At 45.7% G+C, this 18271-nt stretch overlaps 1 protein-coding gene across 1 annotated transcript; it reads left to right on the top strand.

Moving 5' to 3' along the window:
- Positions 1 to 5824: 5824 nt before the first annotated feature.
- LOC149290418 (uncharacterized) lies at positions 5825 to 7357 on the top strand. The gene is made up of 2 exons (XM_089489294.1): positions 5825 to 5843; positions 5905 to 7357. The coding sequence occupies exons 1-2, from the start codon at positions 5825 to 5827 to the stop codon at positions 7050 to 7052; spliced, it is 1167 nt and encodes a 388-aa protein (XP_089345420.1). The 3' UTR covers positions 7053 to 7357.
- The last annotated feature ends 10914 nt before the right edge of the window (positions 7358 to 18271 follow it).

Raw genomic sequence — 18271 nt, 5'->3', positions numbered from 1 at the left:
GATATTGTCAGAACCTGTTACTGAGGTCAGTTATAATGCTGTATATATTCAGTTCATATATAATAACTTCATATATGTCTTGAGATATCTGACCTATATTGTTCTGTTAGCTAAGATGGTGGGTGGTGGGTGGGTGGGGGGTGGAGAGTATATGAGAAGAATATTAAAGTTGGTGTTAGTTTCTAAGTGGGGCCCTATTAACTGCTTTGGAGTGTTGTTTTAGATAACTAGTTGGCAATGTTGCAACTGTCTTGAGTGAGGCTGGGTTGTGATGGGGACCTGGCTAAGTGTGTCTGGGGTGGGGAACTAGCAGGGGGGGCATTTTTGTATGTACAACGCTGTGTAAATTTACAGCGCTTTATAAATAAAGGTTAATAATAATAATAATAATTTTAAAAGTGTACATTTTTCTCTGAAGCGTCAGACTCTGCAAAAAAGTGTTACAGATCACTACTGCAATGCTCTTACAATAGACTTTCTACTTTTGGTATAAGTTTGTTTGTGGGCCATTGATCAGAGGATTCCAAACCTCACAGATATAGAGCCTTCCTGAGATATTTGGTGTTCGCTTCCTAACAAAGGGGTTTTTGGCCTCATAAAGGATTTGGGTCAAAAGAGGAGGGGTCTCTAATAGGAGGGCCACTGAGACGATGATTGTCCCCCAAAGTACGCCAAAAGTAGATCCTTTGGGAGGTTTTAAAATCAAGTGAATGTACATGAACTGAAAAGATATAACCTTATAACTGATCTTAATAACAGGTTCTGACACCTAGTGAGACATCGGACAGTAGTAGTAGCCCTTTCTCTTGGCAATGGGATTTAGAGTGCATTCCCTGGACTGGATCTCCCAGCATCCACATGGCCAGAGAGAGGAGGGTCCTGCCCTGCATAGGGCTGCCATTTCATGGGGCTTAGGCTCTGGGAACGTGTGCCTTTGGCCAGTGTCTGTGTGGCTGGGGCTCCAGGGTCCCTCAGTCACTCCTGCCTTGTCCCATATTAACTGCAGGAGGAGCCTGTGAGGGTGGGGCAGGGGGCGGGGTCTTCCAGCTCCTCTGCCCCCATTGGCCAGAATGAAGAAGGGGAGGAGCTTCTGCCTCTCTATTTAGCTCTGTGTGGGGAAGAGAGAGTGAGGAGCAGAGAGTGAGAAAGGGACAGAGAGAGACAAGGAGGAAGGAGAGAGAAAACAAAGAAAGAAAGAAAGAAAGAGTGTGTGGAGTAGAGCGGAAGCAGAGGGACAAGGCCTGGAAGCGGTAGGCTTCACTGGTGTGCTGAGGCCTCCAACTGCCAAGCAACTGCCCAGGCTATTTTGTGTTCGGCAGCCATTTTGTGTTCTGTACTGTTTGTGACTGTTGGGAACAATGTTCCGGAACCTTCTCTGAGCCTTAGTTGAACAGAGGAATCTCTTTCTCTCCTGAGGCTCCAGAGTCAGAAGGAGGCCAGGCTCCTTGGGCCAAAAGGAAGGAAGTCTGTCTCTTTGTGTCTCTTTTCTAAGAGGGTTTTCTTATTACACAGCTCTGCTCCTTCTGGGGAACATGGGTTTTAAAAGGGATCAGAAATGGGGAGGATAGTTGTAATGCAAGCCTTATTCTTCTTCTTCACAAACATTGGGCTTTGGCTTCTAAGAGGAGGCTAGTCCCCCAAAAAGGCCAAAAGTGACTCCTTTGGGAGGTTTTAAAAGTCTCCCCAGTTTCCTTATTAATAGATTTTCAGACAAGAAGGAACGAGGCAGACCAGAATAACTCATATTGCCACGAATGAAACAAACAAACATACAAACAAATAACAACAAAAATAAGGATTAGGCACTAAAACAAATTACTTATTTTTAAAAGGAAAACCATTATTAGGAGGGTAAAAAGAAGAATTGGGTGCTTTCTATCCTTTTAAAACCGACTCACACTGTATCTACACTGCAGAAATAATCCACTTCGAAACCGCATTAACTCTCTTAGCTCCATCCTATGGAATCCTGGGATTTGTAGTTCATTGTGGCATCAGCTATCTGTCACAGAAGGCTAAGTGGCCCAAAGGTAAAATCCCAGGATTCCATAGCACTGAGAGGTTTAAGCGGTGTCAAAGTACTTTATTTCTATAGTGTGGATGCAGCCTTCTTGGGAAAGGGCCTGATGCTGAGGAAAAGCTCTGGGGACCTCCGAAGGTTTCAGCAGATTGATTATTTATTTATTTATTTATTTATGATGCACTCATTTCACATCTAGCTACAGGGACATAACCAGGGCCCTCTCCAATTCCCCATCCTCTAATCCCCCACCACTCTAAGAAGGCATGGAGTATCTGTTGTGTATGGGAGCTGCAGTGAATCTATGCTAGGTCCAAGGGGCTTTGTTTGGAGCAGAGGGAGGAAGGGGATGCCCACCTCTGCATCGGCCCAAAAGAGGCATATGTCACCTGCGTATGTCACCAGCAGGATGCTGGTCTCTGTCTCTTTGAGTGCTGCACGGTTTCTTGCAAAGCCAATCCTAACCCTGGTCCCTTTTCTCAGGAACTTCATCTCGGCCTCCTTGTACACGGCTTTGGGGCCTCTCTTGCTGGAAGTGACCAAGTGCAGGGCCACCAGGAGCCCTGCCACCTGATGGCCGACAGAGAGGCCAAGCAGAGGGAGTTGGGCTCCAACAGAATGAGGCTGCCCAGGAACAACAGCTCTTTGGTAAGTTGCCATCCTGACTATTCATTTCATCTGTGTCTGGACCGGCTCATGAAAGCAAGTGGAGAACATACTGTCCCAGTTTGGCCTAGAGAGTCCTGGGTAATCCTCTGTCACCTCATTTTTTCAGGGGCTTTGAAAATGTCCTATTTCTCTCTGCTCCTCCCACTTTCCCCCTTCTTCGCAGGTCAGTTCAGTTGCTGCAAAATGTGTTACAAGTTCAAAATAGTGTGCATCCCATCAACTCAAAAGAGGGGAGAGGGGAGGTGAAAAGGTGGCACGGTCTAGCCCTTGCCAGGAGTCGGAGGCACAAGCAAACTACTGTACCCTTCCTCGCTTGTGTGATCTTCATTGGCCATCTTGATCCCATTCTGGTGTTGCTTGTGCACATGTGCCTTCCTTTCCCCATCTGTGAAATGCTGGGGGCTATAGAAGAATATCTCTGGACCTAAATTGAAGGTGGGCCCAGTGGCCCTCAAGCCATGAGTACTCCCCAGAACTGTTTTTTAAAAATGAAATTTGCCTCTGAAATTAGGTGAGATATGGCTAAATGCACTATAATTCATTGGTGACTAAATGTACTATACATGTTGGGATAGTCAGTATCCTAATCAATCAATAGTATCTCAGAAATGGCCTAAATTATATTCTTTATTATATTGTATATTATACTGAAAGGATTCAAGACAAACTGGATCTCAAATGCTGTAGCTTTTTGCTTGCTTGCAGAATTTAAAGTTTATTTCCTGGACTGAATTCTGAAGTGATGAAATAATATTTGCAATGCACCATGTGTTTTCCTCCGCTTTTGTTTAGTCACTCTCTGGATGAGGGCTATTTTGTGTTGCAGGTGACCTTTGCGGATGTGGCGATATATTTCACCGAGGAGGAATGGAAACTATTGACAAAGAAGCAGAAACTTATGTACAGTTCCGTTATGATAGAAAATTATGAGAATGTGGCCTTTGTGGGTAAGGAACCTGAATCCATTGCCCTTCCTGTGAAGACTGAGGGCCCATTCATAATCTACTGTCAGAGCAATATGATTCCCCTTTAGAATGATAGAATCAAAGAGTTGAAATAGACCACAAGGACCATCCGGTTCAATCTTCTGCCATGCAGGAATAGACATTCAAAGCATCCCCAAGAGATGGCTATCCAGCCTCTGTTTAAAGACCTCCAAAGAAAGAGACTCCACCAAACTCTGAGGGAGTATATTCCACTGTTGAAGAGCTCTTACTGTCAGGAAGTTCCTCCTAAAGTTTAAGTGGAATCTCTTGTCCCTCTGGCTTGCATCCATTATTCCATGTCCTTTTCTCTGGAGTAGCAGAAAGCAAGCCTGCTCCATCCTGAATATGACATCTCTTCAAATATTTGAACAGGGCTGTCATATCCACTCTTCTCTTCTCAAAGCTAAACATACCCAGCTCCCTAAGTCATTCCTCAGAGAGCATGGTTTCCAGACCATTCACCATTTTGGTTTCCTTCCTCTGGACATGCTCCAGCTTCTCAACATCTGTTTGAATTGTGGTGCCCAGAACTGGACACAGGATTATTGCAAGTGAGCCCTGACCAAAACAGAATAGAGTGACACTATTACTTCCCTTGATCCTGACACTATACTCCTATTGATACAGTCTAGGATCACATTGGCCTTTTTAGCTGCTGCATCACACTGTTGACACATGTTCAACTTGTGCTGTACTACGATTCCTAGTTCCCTTTCACACGTAATTTAATTGTCATAACAACTTCCTGCGGAATCGTGAAATTTCTAGTTTTAGTGAGGCACTATTGTTCTCCACTTTGTAAGGTTTCTAAATATCCAATCCTAAACTGCCAATTCTGGAATGTTGTGGGACGCAAGTGCTATGCTTTTAGGGGAGTTTGGTACTTAGCTCAATAGAGCGAAATAGTTTTACTGGGGCAATAGTGACCTCTGGACTCAGCCAATCTATAGCAGTTCCTGAATCAAACAGATCTTCAGTGGGATTTGAAATAGGTTTTTGTGTTTTATTTAGGGGGAAAGCAAAACACACAGAAACATACATATAAGTGTTCACGCACACACGCAAGAACTAGGTTACAAAGGTGGAGTGGTGAATAGATGTAAGGCTTTGATAATGGTGATACGTTATCTATCCAGATCTTTATTCCAACTGTTGAGGATTTGAATTAAGGAGAGGTCAGTAGTTCCTGCGACAATTGGGGTTGGTGAGTGCATTGAGGTGTTTAGCCATGAAAACAAACAGAGTGTCTATCTGTAACTGGACTGACACCGAAGAACAGCAAGTCGGGGCTGATAGTTATACTGAAATTGGTTTCTGCTTGTGAGCAGAAACTGTGGGTTCAGAAAGGTTTATATCACTTTAGAATATTTCCTTTGTGGGGGAAGAATGGTGTGAAATGAACTGAATGCAATGGGTGTTTGATGCAAATACCTCAGACAAAAGGGATTAGCTCACCACCTCTCAGATTCTTGTTGGCTCTGAATTTTGATGGCGTTCACAAGCCAATGTACACTACAGTCTGAGGGTGATGCACCAAATACAGCTCAAAAATATCATAGCAGAGTACGGAAGCAAATATCCAGATATAGGCATTTGCAATGCACTGACCACTTTTCACACTTAAAAATAAGTCACAAACACAGTCGATTTCATTGAAATCCTTGGAGGTTCTCTATCTTGAGTTGCAAAATAATACAAATATTTGCAAGCTCTCCTCTCCAACTTCCATCAACTTCACCATCTCTTGCTCACACAACTCAGATCCAATCCACTCCAATCCTCATGTGAGCTGCATACTGTATTGGTTGTGAGTCATCTCCTGGTGCCACATAGCATGAAACATCCTCTGCAGTTAGCTTGCATATGCCATGTGCTCCGACTCAGCAGTCTATGGCCATCTCACAGGATATGATGCCACCTGTCAATCAAAGTATTTTTGCACATGTTTAATTAAATATTTTTTTTCAACAGTCCTTTGACTATCTTCTTCCACTGATTCCCTCAAGGCAGTCCCCATACAGTCTCTTCTTTGCTAGCTCCTATGAGTAGGAATGCAACCATTCAATGGATTTAGAGGCATAAGCAGCAGGGTCATGCTTGGGTTACTCACAGCAACTTTATTAATTTAATCTCTAAGAAGGCGGGATTAATGAGGGCTAAATCATATGGTAACACCCTCCTTTGTTAAGTCTGATTTTCAGTCTCATCTGTAATTGTCCTTCTTTACAGAAAAACATTTGAGTCATGAGAGAGTCCACACAGGAGAGAAGTCATACAAATGCCAGCATTGTGGGAAATGTTTTCCTTTCCAGTCAGTCCTTGTCATACATCAGAGAGTCCACACCGGGCAGAAGCCTTACAAATGCCAGCGTTGTGTGAAATGTTTTTCTCGGAAGTCAATCCTAATGATACATCAGAGAGTCCACACAGGAGAGAAGCCATACAAATGCCAGCGTTGTGGGAAATGTTTTTCTCAGAAGTCAATCCTAATGATACATCAGAGAGTCCACACAGGAGAGAAGCCATACAAATGCCAGCGTTGTGGGAAATGTTTTTCTCAGAAGTCAATCCTAATGATACATCAGAGAGTCCACACAGGAGAGAAGCCATACAAATGCCAGCATTGTGGGAAATGTTTTTCTCAGAAGTCAATCCTAATGATACATCAGAGAGTCCACACAGGAGAGAAGCCATACAAATGCCAGCGTTGTGGGAAATGTTTTTCTCAGAAGTCAATCCTAATGATACATCAGAGAATCCACACAGGAGAGAAGCCATACAAATGCCAGCATTGTGGGAAATGTTTTCCTTGGAAGTCATACCTAGTGAAACATCAGAGAGTCCACACTGGAGAGAAGCCATACAAATGCCAGCGTTGTGGGAAATGTCTTTCTCAGAAGTCACACCTAGTGACACATCAGAAAGTCCACACAGGAGAGAAGCCATACAAATGCCAGCGTTGTGTGAAATGTTTTTCTCGGAGGTCAATCCTAATGATACATCAGGGAGTCCACACAGGAGAGAAGCCATACAAATGCCAGCGTTGTGTGAAATGTTTTTCTCAGAAGTCATACCTAGTGAGACATCAAAGAATCCACACAGGAGAGAAGCCATACAAATGCCAGCATTGTGGGAAATGTTTTTCTCAGAAGTCAGACCTAGTGACACATCAGAGAGTCCACACAGAAGAGAAGCCATACAAATGCCAGCATTGTGGGAAATGTTTTTCTCAGAATTCAAACCTAGTGAAACATCAGAGAGTCCACACAGGAGAGAAGCCATACAAATGCCAGCATTGTGGGAAATGTTTTTCTCAGAAGTCACACCTAGTGGCACATCAGAGAGTCCACAGAGGAGAGAAGCCACAGAAATCCTAACATTATATTTGTCAATAACGAATGCAAAAAATATATATTTTCAATCCAGCATTGCAAAGAAAAGGCCCTTGTGATCTTATTTGTAAAATTTGTCTGTCAATATGTCTCTATGTTTTCAAGTTGGATTTTGTTACGTTTAGGTTTTAATTGCCAATAGTATAGATAATTGCTTTGGGTTGTCAATTTGGCTGGGGATTGTGGGTTGTGGTATAGGTTAGGTAGATGGGAGGTTGGGATTTGTTGCAGCTGGTTAGAATAGTTATGGGAATTATAGCTTTTGCAATGTGTGGGATTTTGGCTTAAGAAAGTTGGAGGCCGGCATTAAGAGAAAGGGCTAGTTTTTGGGAATGGCAAAAGGGGGCCTTGTTACCTGTGAGGCAGAGACTGTGGGAATTGGAGGTGGGGGCTAGGTTTGGAAGAGGGTGATGTTTTAGGTTTTAGGGGTTTTAATATATTGTTTGTATTGGAGTGGTCAGTTCTGGCTTAAACACTAAATTTCTATGTGTTCTCAATAAAGTTCTTTACTGTTTCAACACACTGGACTTTGATGCACAGAATTTCTGAATTTGCCCAAAACTGACCCTTTCTTCTCTCCTCAGTTCTCATCTCCATTCCCAGCCATAAGAACAGCACAGACACACAGACACAAACATACAGGATACACAGAGAGAGCTATATTTCCAAAGCAGAGCCTTCCTTTCCTGCCTTTCCCTCCTGAGTCCAGCTCTGCACCTTGGGCTCCATTGCAGTCTCCTCAAAGGAAGAAAGGAGGGAAGGAAGGAACTGGAGGCCACTGAACCCCGGCGCATACCTTCCTTTCCCACAAAGGCCGCCAGCAGAATAAGCAGCAGCATCTAGGCCCTGGCAATCCCTGTGCAAGCAGAGGAGGGGCCTTTGGGACTATATGCGCCTGCACAGTCTCAGCCCCAGAAGCCATTGCTGCCCTCACAGTCTCTTCTTAGGGAGGGAGGGAAGTGGGGAGAGCCCTTTTCATTCAGAGGAATGGCTGGAGGGGAGAGGCCCCTCTTCTCCCCCCAAAGAAAGGCAGGGGTCCTGCAAGGCCTCCTATCTCTCTTTCTTTCCCTGCCCCCTCCTTGGGGGATTCCTTGGGTCCCGGGTACTTGGGGAGTTATTATGAGAAATGAAGGCCGGTGGGACCCTTGGAGAGAGGCATGGCCATGGAGGGGAGGGGGATCCAAAGGTAAAAAGGTCTTTGAGGAGCCCCCTCCCTCGTGGAAAGTGGGGCCGAGGAGAACCCCTCTCTTCTGATGCCTCATTTGGGGAAGAGTTTTGTGCCAAATAGAAAGCATCACACAGGATAGGATTCAGTAGCATTTTTCTTGGGGGGGGTTCTTTAGAGTCCTGGGGGAGGGGGCTCTGGGGGGAGAGAAGAGCCAAAATCCTCTTGACCAAAGCCAAGAGGAGGGAGACGGAGGGACCTCAAAACTCTGGCAATCCCCTGTCAACCTGGGAACTAGGCTTAGAGATCCACAGGATCCAGATTGGGCACCCCCTCACATACTTACCTTTTCCTTCACAACAACCCTGCAGAGGAGGACCAACAGAGAGACCCACAGCCCCAGAAACATTCCTCCCCAGTTCTGGGAACATACTGAAAGGGCTTTTGACCCCCTTGAAGAGATGAAATTATTATTATTATTATTATTATTATTTATATTCCACCTTTTTTCAATGGAATCAAAGAGGATTACAGTAATAAAATAACATACAATTTAAGAAATACAATTAAAATTCCAAACCCCCAAGACTTCTCCCAATTATAAAAACATTAATCAACCCTTAAAAATCCTATTAAACATAAAGAAAATTTAAAACTTTCATAACACAATACAGTAAAAAAGTTTTATTCGGGCAAGAAACGGGTCATTTTCTGAAGGAGAGGTGGGAGGGCAGGAACGATATACATCAATAGCAATTTCCATCACACTAACGATGGCAAGGGTAAGGGTCAGGGGGAAGGAGAGGCCAGTCAATAGATCTCATCTAGTCTGGAAAGAGATCCATCTTAATAGCCTTTCTAAAGGTTTCCAAGGTGTTAATAGGACGGATCTCATCCGGAGGTCGTTCCAGAGTGAACCAACACCTTGTATCTTGTCCGGAAACTAATGGGCAGCCAGTGGAGGGATTTAAGAACCCGTGTAATGTGGTCACTTCTAGAAGAGCCCATAACCAGCCTGGCTGCTATATTCTGTACCAATTGAAGTCTCTGAACTTGGCACAAGGGTAGTCCCATGTAGAGTGCATTACAGAAGTCGAGCTGAAGGGTGACCAGCGTATGTACTACTGTTTCAAGGTCTCCCTGCTCCCCGCCCCATATCTCCGAATGAGCTTCATGTAAATGTTGAATAGCACTGGGAACAGAATTGCGCCTTGAGGGACGCTTGACTTGACTCCCTCTTGGACGAACAACTGTCACCAAGCGACAGCATCTGGAATCTGCCAGAGATTTAGGACCTGAACCACTGGTCGTCTCAACTCCGTAACCTGCCTTAAGTCCGGTTTGAAATGGATCTAGAAAATCCGTTTCTTCCAAGACTGCTTGGAAACCCCAAAACCCAACTCTCCCATGCGTTCCAGAAAGATACCGTGGTCAATGGTGTCGAAGGCCACTGAGAGGTCCAAGAGCACCTGCAGGATCACACTTCCCCTTTTCAAAGAGCTGTTGACGCTCAGATGGAGATCATCAACTAAGGCGACCATGGCCTTCTCTGCTCCGTAACTCATCCTAAAACTGGGGTTGAAATGGATCTAGAAAATCCGTTTCTTTCAAAACTGCTTAGACTTGAATAGCGACTGCCCTCTCAATTAGCTTTCTTAAGAATGGTAAGAGCGAAACTGGCCTGCAATTGTTTCTGTCCAAGGACTCAAGGGAAGGTTTTTTTAGAAGTGGTTTAACCACTGCCTCTTTGAGGCAAGATGGAAGACAATCTTCCCTGAAAGATGCATTAGTAATGTTTTTAGCAGCATCTTGATGGTATCTCCCCCCTCAACGGCCAGCCAAGATGGGCAAGGATCGAGAGAACAAGTCCTCTTTTTCATACTCCCAAGGGGCTTGTCCACATCCTTTGTACTAACTAACTTAAACTGATCCATAAGAACAGTATAGGCGGAGGCTCTGGATACCTCTCCTGTCGCCTCTGTCGTAAGGCCGGCATCCAAGTTGGCTCTTATCTGAGAGATTTTGTCTGCGAAGTAGTTATTAAAAGCATCAGAGCAGGCTTTTTAGGTTCTAATAAAGAGTTCAGGATGGGGGGGCATTTAAGTCACGTCCCTTACCACCCTGAATAGCTCTGCTGGATTAGACTTTGCAGACACAATAGATGCACAGTAGAAGGACTTCTTAGCTGCATCTATTGCCACTCCATAGGATTTAAGAAAAACCCTTATCAGGTATGAGTCGATATTTCTGCCAGCCGCTCTCTAACCGTTGTCCAGCCCCTTCATTATTCTGAGTTCTTGAGTATACCACGAATTGCGATTTGAAGCGGTTTGGAAAGGGCGCTTGGGAACAATAGTGTCTATAGCTCTAATAAGACCGTTGTTCCAAGTATTGACCAGAGCTTCAACAGAATCGCCAGCATCACCACCCATCAAACCCTCTAAGGCCTCTGGGAACCTAGTGGGTTCCATCAACCTTTGAGGGTGGACCATTTTAATAGGTTCTCCAACTCCGACGGTGGAAATAGTGGCCTTCAGCCCAACCTTGACCAGGAAATGATCCATGGTCCATGACAATGCGGAGATATTGACTACCTCCGCCCACGGATGTGCCTGTTCCGCACAGAAGACCACATCGAGAGTATGACCTGCACAGTGCGTGGGCTCAGAGACTATCTGGGAAAGGCCCATGTTTGTCATGCTGACCATGGACTCCTGAGCTACACCAGATACGTTCATTAAACCAGCCTCGAGGGGGATGTTGAGGTCACCCAGGACTAAAAGCCTAGGCGACTCCAGCAGCAGTTCTGAGACCAGTTGTGTTAGCTCTGCTAGGGAGTCTGTTAAGGAACGGGGTGGACATTAAACAGACATAATCCCCAGACTTTCCCTAGTGTTTAAGCTGAGGCAAATACATTCGATTGGTTTATCTTACGGATAGGTATCCTGGCCAAAGCAAGATTGTCTTTATGGACCAAAGCGATGTCCCCTTACCTGCTCTCTGATGGAGAACCCGGCTGGTAAGGCCTGAGCCCAGGTGGCTGAGCTATCATCACCCAGCCAGGTCTCCGTGAAACAAGCCAGGTCAGCCTCTTCGTCCAGTAGGAGATCCTGGACTATCTGCGTTGTATTTTTGACTGACCTGGCATTACACAAGAGCAGGGAAAGATTCTGTGGCTGGTTTGGTATGCTCTCCAGCTCTTTTGGGATAGCAGGGTGAATAGAAGGGAAGATAGATATCAAACATCAATCTCTCCTTCCGCTGTAACGACATTTCACCCTGTTAGCACACCATGCACATCTTGTATAGCCGATCCACAGTCGGTATCTCCCCACCCCCCAATTTGCCATCTGAATCATATTCTCCTTGCCCATGCCCATCTCCCTCCAAGTGTCCCACCACAGATCTGTTCAAGAACATATGAAATAAAAGTACACAAGGAAAAAGGTACCAGCCAGTTGGCATCGTCTGTCCTTGGACGGGTGAGGGTTGTTCCCAGGGCAGACTGAAGGGACCCTTTAAAGTGTCACCCACAGCCTCACCCACCATTCACCACTGCGTCCCTGCCAGTGGGAGCCAGGGATGTTAAGGGAGAAGGCTGTCTCCTGGCTGGCGTCCTCTGTCCTCGGGGGAATCTACAGTCCTGGCCATTCCCCTCTCACTGCTGCCTTGCCTCTGCTGCCTTCCTTGGCACCTGGAGAAATTGGGGGAGAGAAAGGGTTGCTTCTGGCTTGGCTCAGCTCTCTGCCTGGCTGGCTGGAGGTGAAAGGAAGGAAGGAAGGAAGGAAGGAAGGAAGGAAGGAAGGAAGGAGTGAAAGTGCCAAGGGAAGAGAAGCATAATGGGACTATTGAAGCGAGGTGGGGGTATCTTGGACCAGACTGATATACCCACCCCCCAGGACCCATTGTAAGGGCTATCACAGCTCACTGTGATGCTTTAAATCAGGGGTCCTCAAACTCCAGCATTCCAGGTGTTTTGGACTTCATCTCCCAGAAGCCTCAGCCAATCACCGCACATTTGCAAATTTCCTTCCTACCTCAGTAGTCTACAGTCAATCTGAATAGACTTCCAGAGCCCCACAAAGGCTCCTCCTTCCTCTTTGGCCCTCAGCCAATCACCATCCACATGCAAATTTCCTTCCTACCTCATAATGCCCTCCCTGACAGCTTGGGCAATGATTTGAGATTCTGGGAATTGGGGATCGGGGGCAATGCGTTGCGGTGGTTCTGGTCCTATCTCTCAGGCAGATTCCAGATGGAGATGCTTGGGGACAGTTGCTCCAATAAAAGGGAGCTTAAATCTGGCATTCCTCGGGGGGGCGTCCTGTCACTAATGCTGTTTTTTTCTTAAACCTTAAAAACCAGCTTCAAAAATTCAAGGTCACATGGGATGTAAAAGGGCAACATGACATAAAAACAGGGATGGACTCAGAACACAGAGATACCTTCTTTGCACCAGTTCAGTCATCGAAAGGGAATCCTATTACAAAGGAAGGCCCACTTCTGCTCCAATGTGGTTGAGATCAGATATAAGTGGAACCATCATTCTTCAAAAGGCAGAGGAAGAGTCACCCCGCAACTTTCTAGATTGATCAGTGAGCTTTTCCATAAACCAAAAATCCCAAAATCGAGACCACCAATCAGTCATATTGACCTTTCCAGTTTTCCCAGCCCTGGCAATTTCAATCCTGGCCAATGCCAACAAAAATGCCACACTATCTTTATTGTGTAATGTCTTGTTTTCACTAATAAACACTGAAAGCAATAAAAGTTCTGGAGAAGGGACAATCTTTTGATCATTGATTTCTGAAACTAAGTTAACTCCTGAATGCCAAAATGCATATACATTTGGACAACCGTACCACATGCGCAGGAAGGTACTTCTAGTATTACATCCTCTCCAACAGCATAGGTGGGGTTCTTAGTAAGGCCTGCAAGTTGTATGGTGTGAGGTACCATCTATGCACAACTTTAAGAATGCTTTCTTTCAGTGCTGTTTAACATCTACATGAAACCGCTGCGAGAGATCATCCAGAGGAATGGGGCAGGTGCTATCAGTATCCTCATGACACCCAGAGATATCTCAGCGTCAACTAAGGAAGGCATCTCCCCTCTGAATGAATGTCTTGGGGCAGTAATGGGGTGGATGGGGAAAAACATACTGAAACTGAATCCAGATAAAACGGAGTTGCTGATTGTTGGGGGTCCTAATCCAGGTATGGAGGTTTTCCAACTGGTCCTGGAAGTGGTCGCACTTCCCCTAAAGGACTATGTTTGCAGTTTGGGGGTGCTCCTGAATCTGTCGCTCCAGATGTCAGCTCAGATAGATGCGACAGCAAGGAGTGCCTGTTATCAGCTTTGGTTGATACGCCAACTGCACCTCTTTCTGGAACCTGAGTACGTGAAAACTATGATGCATGTGCTGGTAACCTCACGTCTTGACTTCCGCAATGAGCTCTACATAGGGCTACCCTTGCACTTAGTCCGGAAACTTCAACAAATCCAAAATATGGCAGCCAGAGTGGTCACTGGAATATCTAGAGGTGTCCATATCACACCTATAATAGCTGCTCATTAATTTCCTGGGACAGTACAAGGTCTTGGTTATAACCTTTAAAGCCCTCCATGGCTTGGGTCCATCTTACTTACGGGATACCCTTCCCCCATACAATCTGCCCCACACTTTGAGGTCCTCTAGTAAAAACTTACTGCAGCCATCAATAACAAGGCTCTCTGCAGTTACACAAAGGACCTTCTCCCAAGTTATGGAACAGCCTCCGGAAGAGATCTGATATATCACCAGTCTTTAAAGCTTTAAAAAGTTCATTAAGACATATCTCTTTCCAGATTAGCATTCCAGCAATCTCTTATTAATTGAATTGTTCAGCAACTGCTCTAACTGCTTCTGCCCTATTTTTAATAATTGTTTTAATAATTGTTTAAGAACTAATTATATTTTATTATGGATGGGAGGAACTGGGAGAGTTTGGGACACAACAATGACAAGTTGTTATTGTGTTTCACCAGTGCTTTTACTGTTAGCTGCTTTGATTGGTTTTTAGAAGCCTTTAGAAGCCTTTGAGGCACCCTTGTCATGTGTGAGGGTTGCCTGGTAGGTGGAGTGACCACACAGCCAGCAACCCTCGCAAGTGACGAGGGCGTCGCAGCTGCAGCACACCCACCATACACGGCGCATAACGATGACACTGCAGATGTGCCACCTCCAAATGGGGCGGCACAACTGCAACGTACCTGCGCCATCGCTGGCGCTTTGGGGTGGCAGAAGTGCGCCGCAAAAAGGAGACGCTTCCGTGCGCTCCTTTTTTGCTCTGCAACAGTGCTGCTCAATTTTGTTGTTGCGGCGCTTCTGCAGAGGAAAGAGTGGCGCCGGGGATGCGCCTCTCTCTGGCGGCCTGTACCCCGCCTTAGTATGTTTCACAAGTTCTTTTGCTTGTAAATATTTGTATTTGTCAAGTCTCTTAATTGTATTTGTGTTATTGTTGTTGGTCCTATGTGGGTTTTTTTTCTTTTAGCACCAAAGTTAAAAAAAAATATAGTGTCTAGAAAGCATATCCAGGAGAAGGTGTTTTGGCCACACTGTAAACAATAACATCCAAAATGTACAAAAGAGTGATGCCTTTCTCCTGTTTGATTTTTAACACTTTTGACCATAGAATCATAGATTCGTAGAGTTGGAAGAGACCCAAGGGTCATTCAGTCCAACCCCATTCTGCCATGCAGGAACTTTCAATCAAAGAATCCCCGACAGATGGCCATCCAGCCTCTGCTTCCGCAATGACCTCCAAGGAGGAAGACTCACCAAAATCTCTGAGGGAGTTGGTTCCACTGTTGAACAGCCCTTACTGTCAGGACATTCCTCCTACTGTTGAGCTGGAATCTCTTTTCCTATAGGTTGTGTCCATTGCTCCGGGTCCTAGTCTCTGGAGCAGCAGAAAACAAGCTTGCTCTCTCCTCAATATGACATCCCTTCAAGTATTTAAACAGGGCTATCATATCACCTCTTAACTTTCTCTTCCCCAGGCTAAACATCCCCAGCTCCCTAAGGCGTTCCTCATAGGGTTTCATGGTTTCCAGACCCTTCACCATTTTAGTTGCCCTCCTGATAAAAATCTGATAAAGAAGACCCTCTATTTTTTCATGATGATGAGGAGGAGGAGGACGATGATGGACCTCTCTATCTAGAGATTTCTTTACCCATGGATTGAACCATCCAAAGCTTGAAAACATAGAAACACAATGTAAATTCCAAGAGCAACTCTTGTTTTTGCCATTTTATATAATAGACATTGCTTTTGTTGTTGTTATTATTGCGTGTCTCCAAGTCGTTTTGAATTTATGGTGACCCTAAGGCAGACCTATCACAGGGTTTCCTTGGCAAATGTCTTCAGAATAGTTTTCCCTTTGCCTTTCCCTGAGGCTGAGAGAGTGTGACTTGCCCAAAGTCCCCCAATGGGCTTCCATGGCAGAGCTCGGATTCTAAATCTGATCTCCAGAGACATAGTTCAGCTGTGCTCAAACCACTATGCCACACTGGCTCCTATATTATGGACACCATTTCACTGGGCCATTTCATTTCATGGACTTGGCCCAGCTTTTTTATCCACGGAGGTCATTTTGCAAGCCCCCTTCTCCTCCTCCATTTCCAGCCCAGCTCCTTCTGCAACTCTCCCAGTTTGGCAGGAACCCTCCCCCTGATTCATCCGCTGCCCTCCCACCTTTTCAGCTGCTTTTAAAATGTCCTGGTTTCTTCTTCCTCCTCCTCTTCCAATTTCTCCCCTTCTCTTGAGCTCACTGCCATTGCTGCAAACTGAGTCCAAAGGGGAAAAGGAGTCTGTCCTCCATGAAGACAGCCAAGGAGAAAGGAGAAGAGGGGCCCTTCCTGGAGGCTCAGGCAAAAGCAAAAGGCTGTAGCCTCTCCTAGTTTGCTTCTCCTTCCTGAGAAACAACCTTGTAATCTTGATCATATTCTGAGGTTCCTTGGTCCCAGCCTCCCTTTGATTCTCTGAGATTCCACCTCCCCCCCCCCCAAAAAAAAATCTCATGGCCCCACAGAGACTCCCAAGAAAGGAGAGAACTAGACACACAAAGAGACACACTTCCTTCCTTTTGGCCCAAGGAGCCTGGCCTCCTTCTCTCTCTGGAGCCTTAAGGGAGAGAAGTGATACCTCTGTTCAACTGGGGCCTCAGAGAAGGTTCTGGAACATTCTCCATAGTCACAAACAGCACAAAATGGCCCCAGAACACAAAATGGCTGCCTCTGCCTGAGCTCTTGGCAGTTGGCAGTTTGAGGCCTTCAGAGGAGAGAGAGAGACTGAGGGAAGAGTGGAAGGGGGTCCTGGAGGGAGGGGGCCTTGGGAGATATTGTCAGAACCTGTTATTGAGGTCAGTTATAATGCTGTATATATTCAGTTCATATATAATAACTTCATATATGTCTTGAGATATCTGACCTATATTGTTCTGTTAGCTAAGATGGTGGGTGGTGGGTGGGTGGGGGGTGGAGAGTATATGAGAAGAATATTAAAGTTGGTGTTAGTTTCTAAGTGGGGCCCTATTAACTGCTTTGGAGTGTTGTTTTAGATAACTAGCTGGCAATGTTGCAACTGTCTTGAGTGAGGCTGGGTTGTGATGGGGACCTGGCTAAGTGTGTCTGGGGTGGGGAACTAGCAGGGGGGAGAAAGGAGGGGGCGTTTTTGTATGTACAACGCTGTGTAAATTTACAGAGCTTTATAAATAAACGTTAATAATAATAATAATAATTTTAAAAATGTACATTTTTCTCCGAAGCCTCAGACTCTGCAAAAAAAGTGTTACTGATCACTACTGCAATGCTCTTACAATAGACTTTCTACTTTTGGTATAAGTTTGTTTGTGGGCCATTGATGAGAGGATTCCAACCCTCACAGATATAGAGCCTTCCTGAGATATTTGGTGTTCGCTTCCTAACAAAGGGGTTTTTGGCCTCATAAAGGATTTGGGTCAAAAGAGGAGGGGTCTCTAATAGGAGGGCCACTGAGACGATGATTGTCCCCCAAAGTACGCCAAAAGTAGATCCTTTGGGAGGTTTTAAAATCAAGTGAATGTACATGAACTGAAAAGATATAACCTTATAACTGATCTTAATGACAGGTTCTGACTCCTAGTGAGACATCAGAGAGTAGTAGTAGCCTTTTCTCTTGCCAATGGGATTTAGAGTGCATTCCCTGGACTGGATCTCCCAGCATCCACATGGCCAGAGAGAGGAGGGTCCTGCCCTGCATAGGGCTGCCATTTCATGGGTCTTAGGCTCTGGGAATGTGTGCCTTTGGCCAGTGTCTGTGTGGCTGGGGCTCCAGGGTCCCTCAGTCCCTCCGGCCTTGTTCCATATTAACTGCAGGAGGAGCCTGTGAGGGTGGGGCAGGGGGCGGGGCCTTCCAGCTCCTCTGCCCCCATTGGCCAGAATGAAGAAGGGGAGGAGCTTCTGCCTCTCTATTTAGCTCTGCGCCCGGAAGAGTGAGTGAGGAGCAGAGAGTGAGAAGGGGACAGAGAGAGGAAAGGAAGGAGAGAGATAAAGACAAGGAGGGAAGGAAGGAGGGGAGTGGAGAGGAGAGGAGAGGAGAGGAGACGGACAAGGACTGGAAGCGGTAGGCTTCACTGCTGTGCTGAGGCCTCCAACTGCCAAGCGCTAAGGTGGAGGTGGCCATTTTGTGCTGCTTGTGACTGTTGGGAATAATGTTCCGGAACCTTCTCTGAGGCCTCAGTTGAACAGAGGCTTCTCTTTCTCTCCTGAGGCTCCAGAGTCAGAAGGAGGCCAGGCTCCTTGGGCCAAAAGGAAGGAAGTGTGTCTCTTTGTGTGTCTCTTTGTGTCTCTTTTCTGAGAGGGTTTTCTTACACAGCTCTGCTCCTTCTGGGGAAGATGGGTTTTAAAAGGGATCAGAAATGGGGAGGATAGTTTTAACACAATCCTTATTCATCTTCTTCACCTACATTGGGCTTTGGCTTCTAAGAGGATGCTAGTCCCCCAAAAAGGCCAAAAGTA

Source organism: Sceloporus occidentalis, unplaced genomic scaffold, assembly GCF_023333645.1.
Source record: "Sceloporus occidentalis isolate IW3139 unplaced genomic scaffold, rSceOcc1.0.p SCAF_39, whole genome shotgun sequence".
NCBI lineage: Eukaryota > Metazoa > Chordata > Lepidosauria > Squamata > Phrynosomatidae > Sceloporus > Sceloporus occidentalis.
Note: the sequence above shows the minus strand (reverse complement) of the source record. Positions and strands in the feature narration are given on the sequence as shown.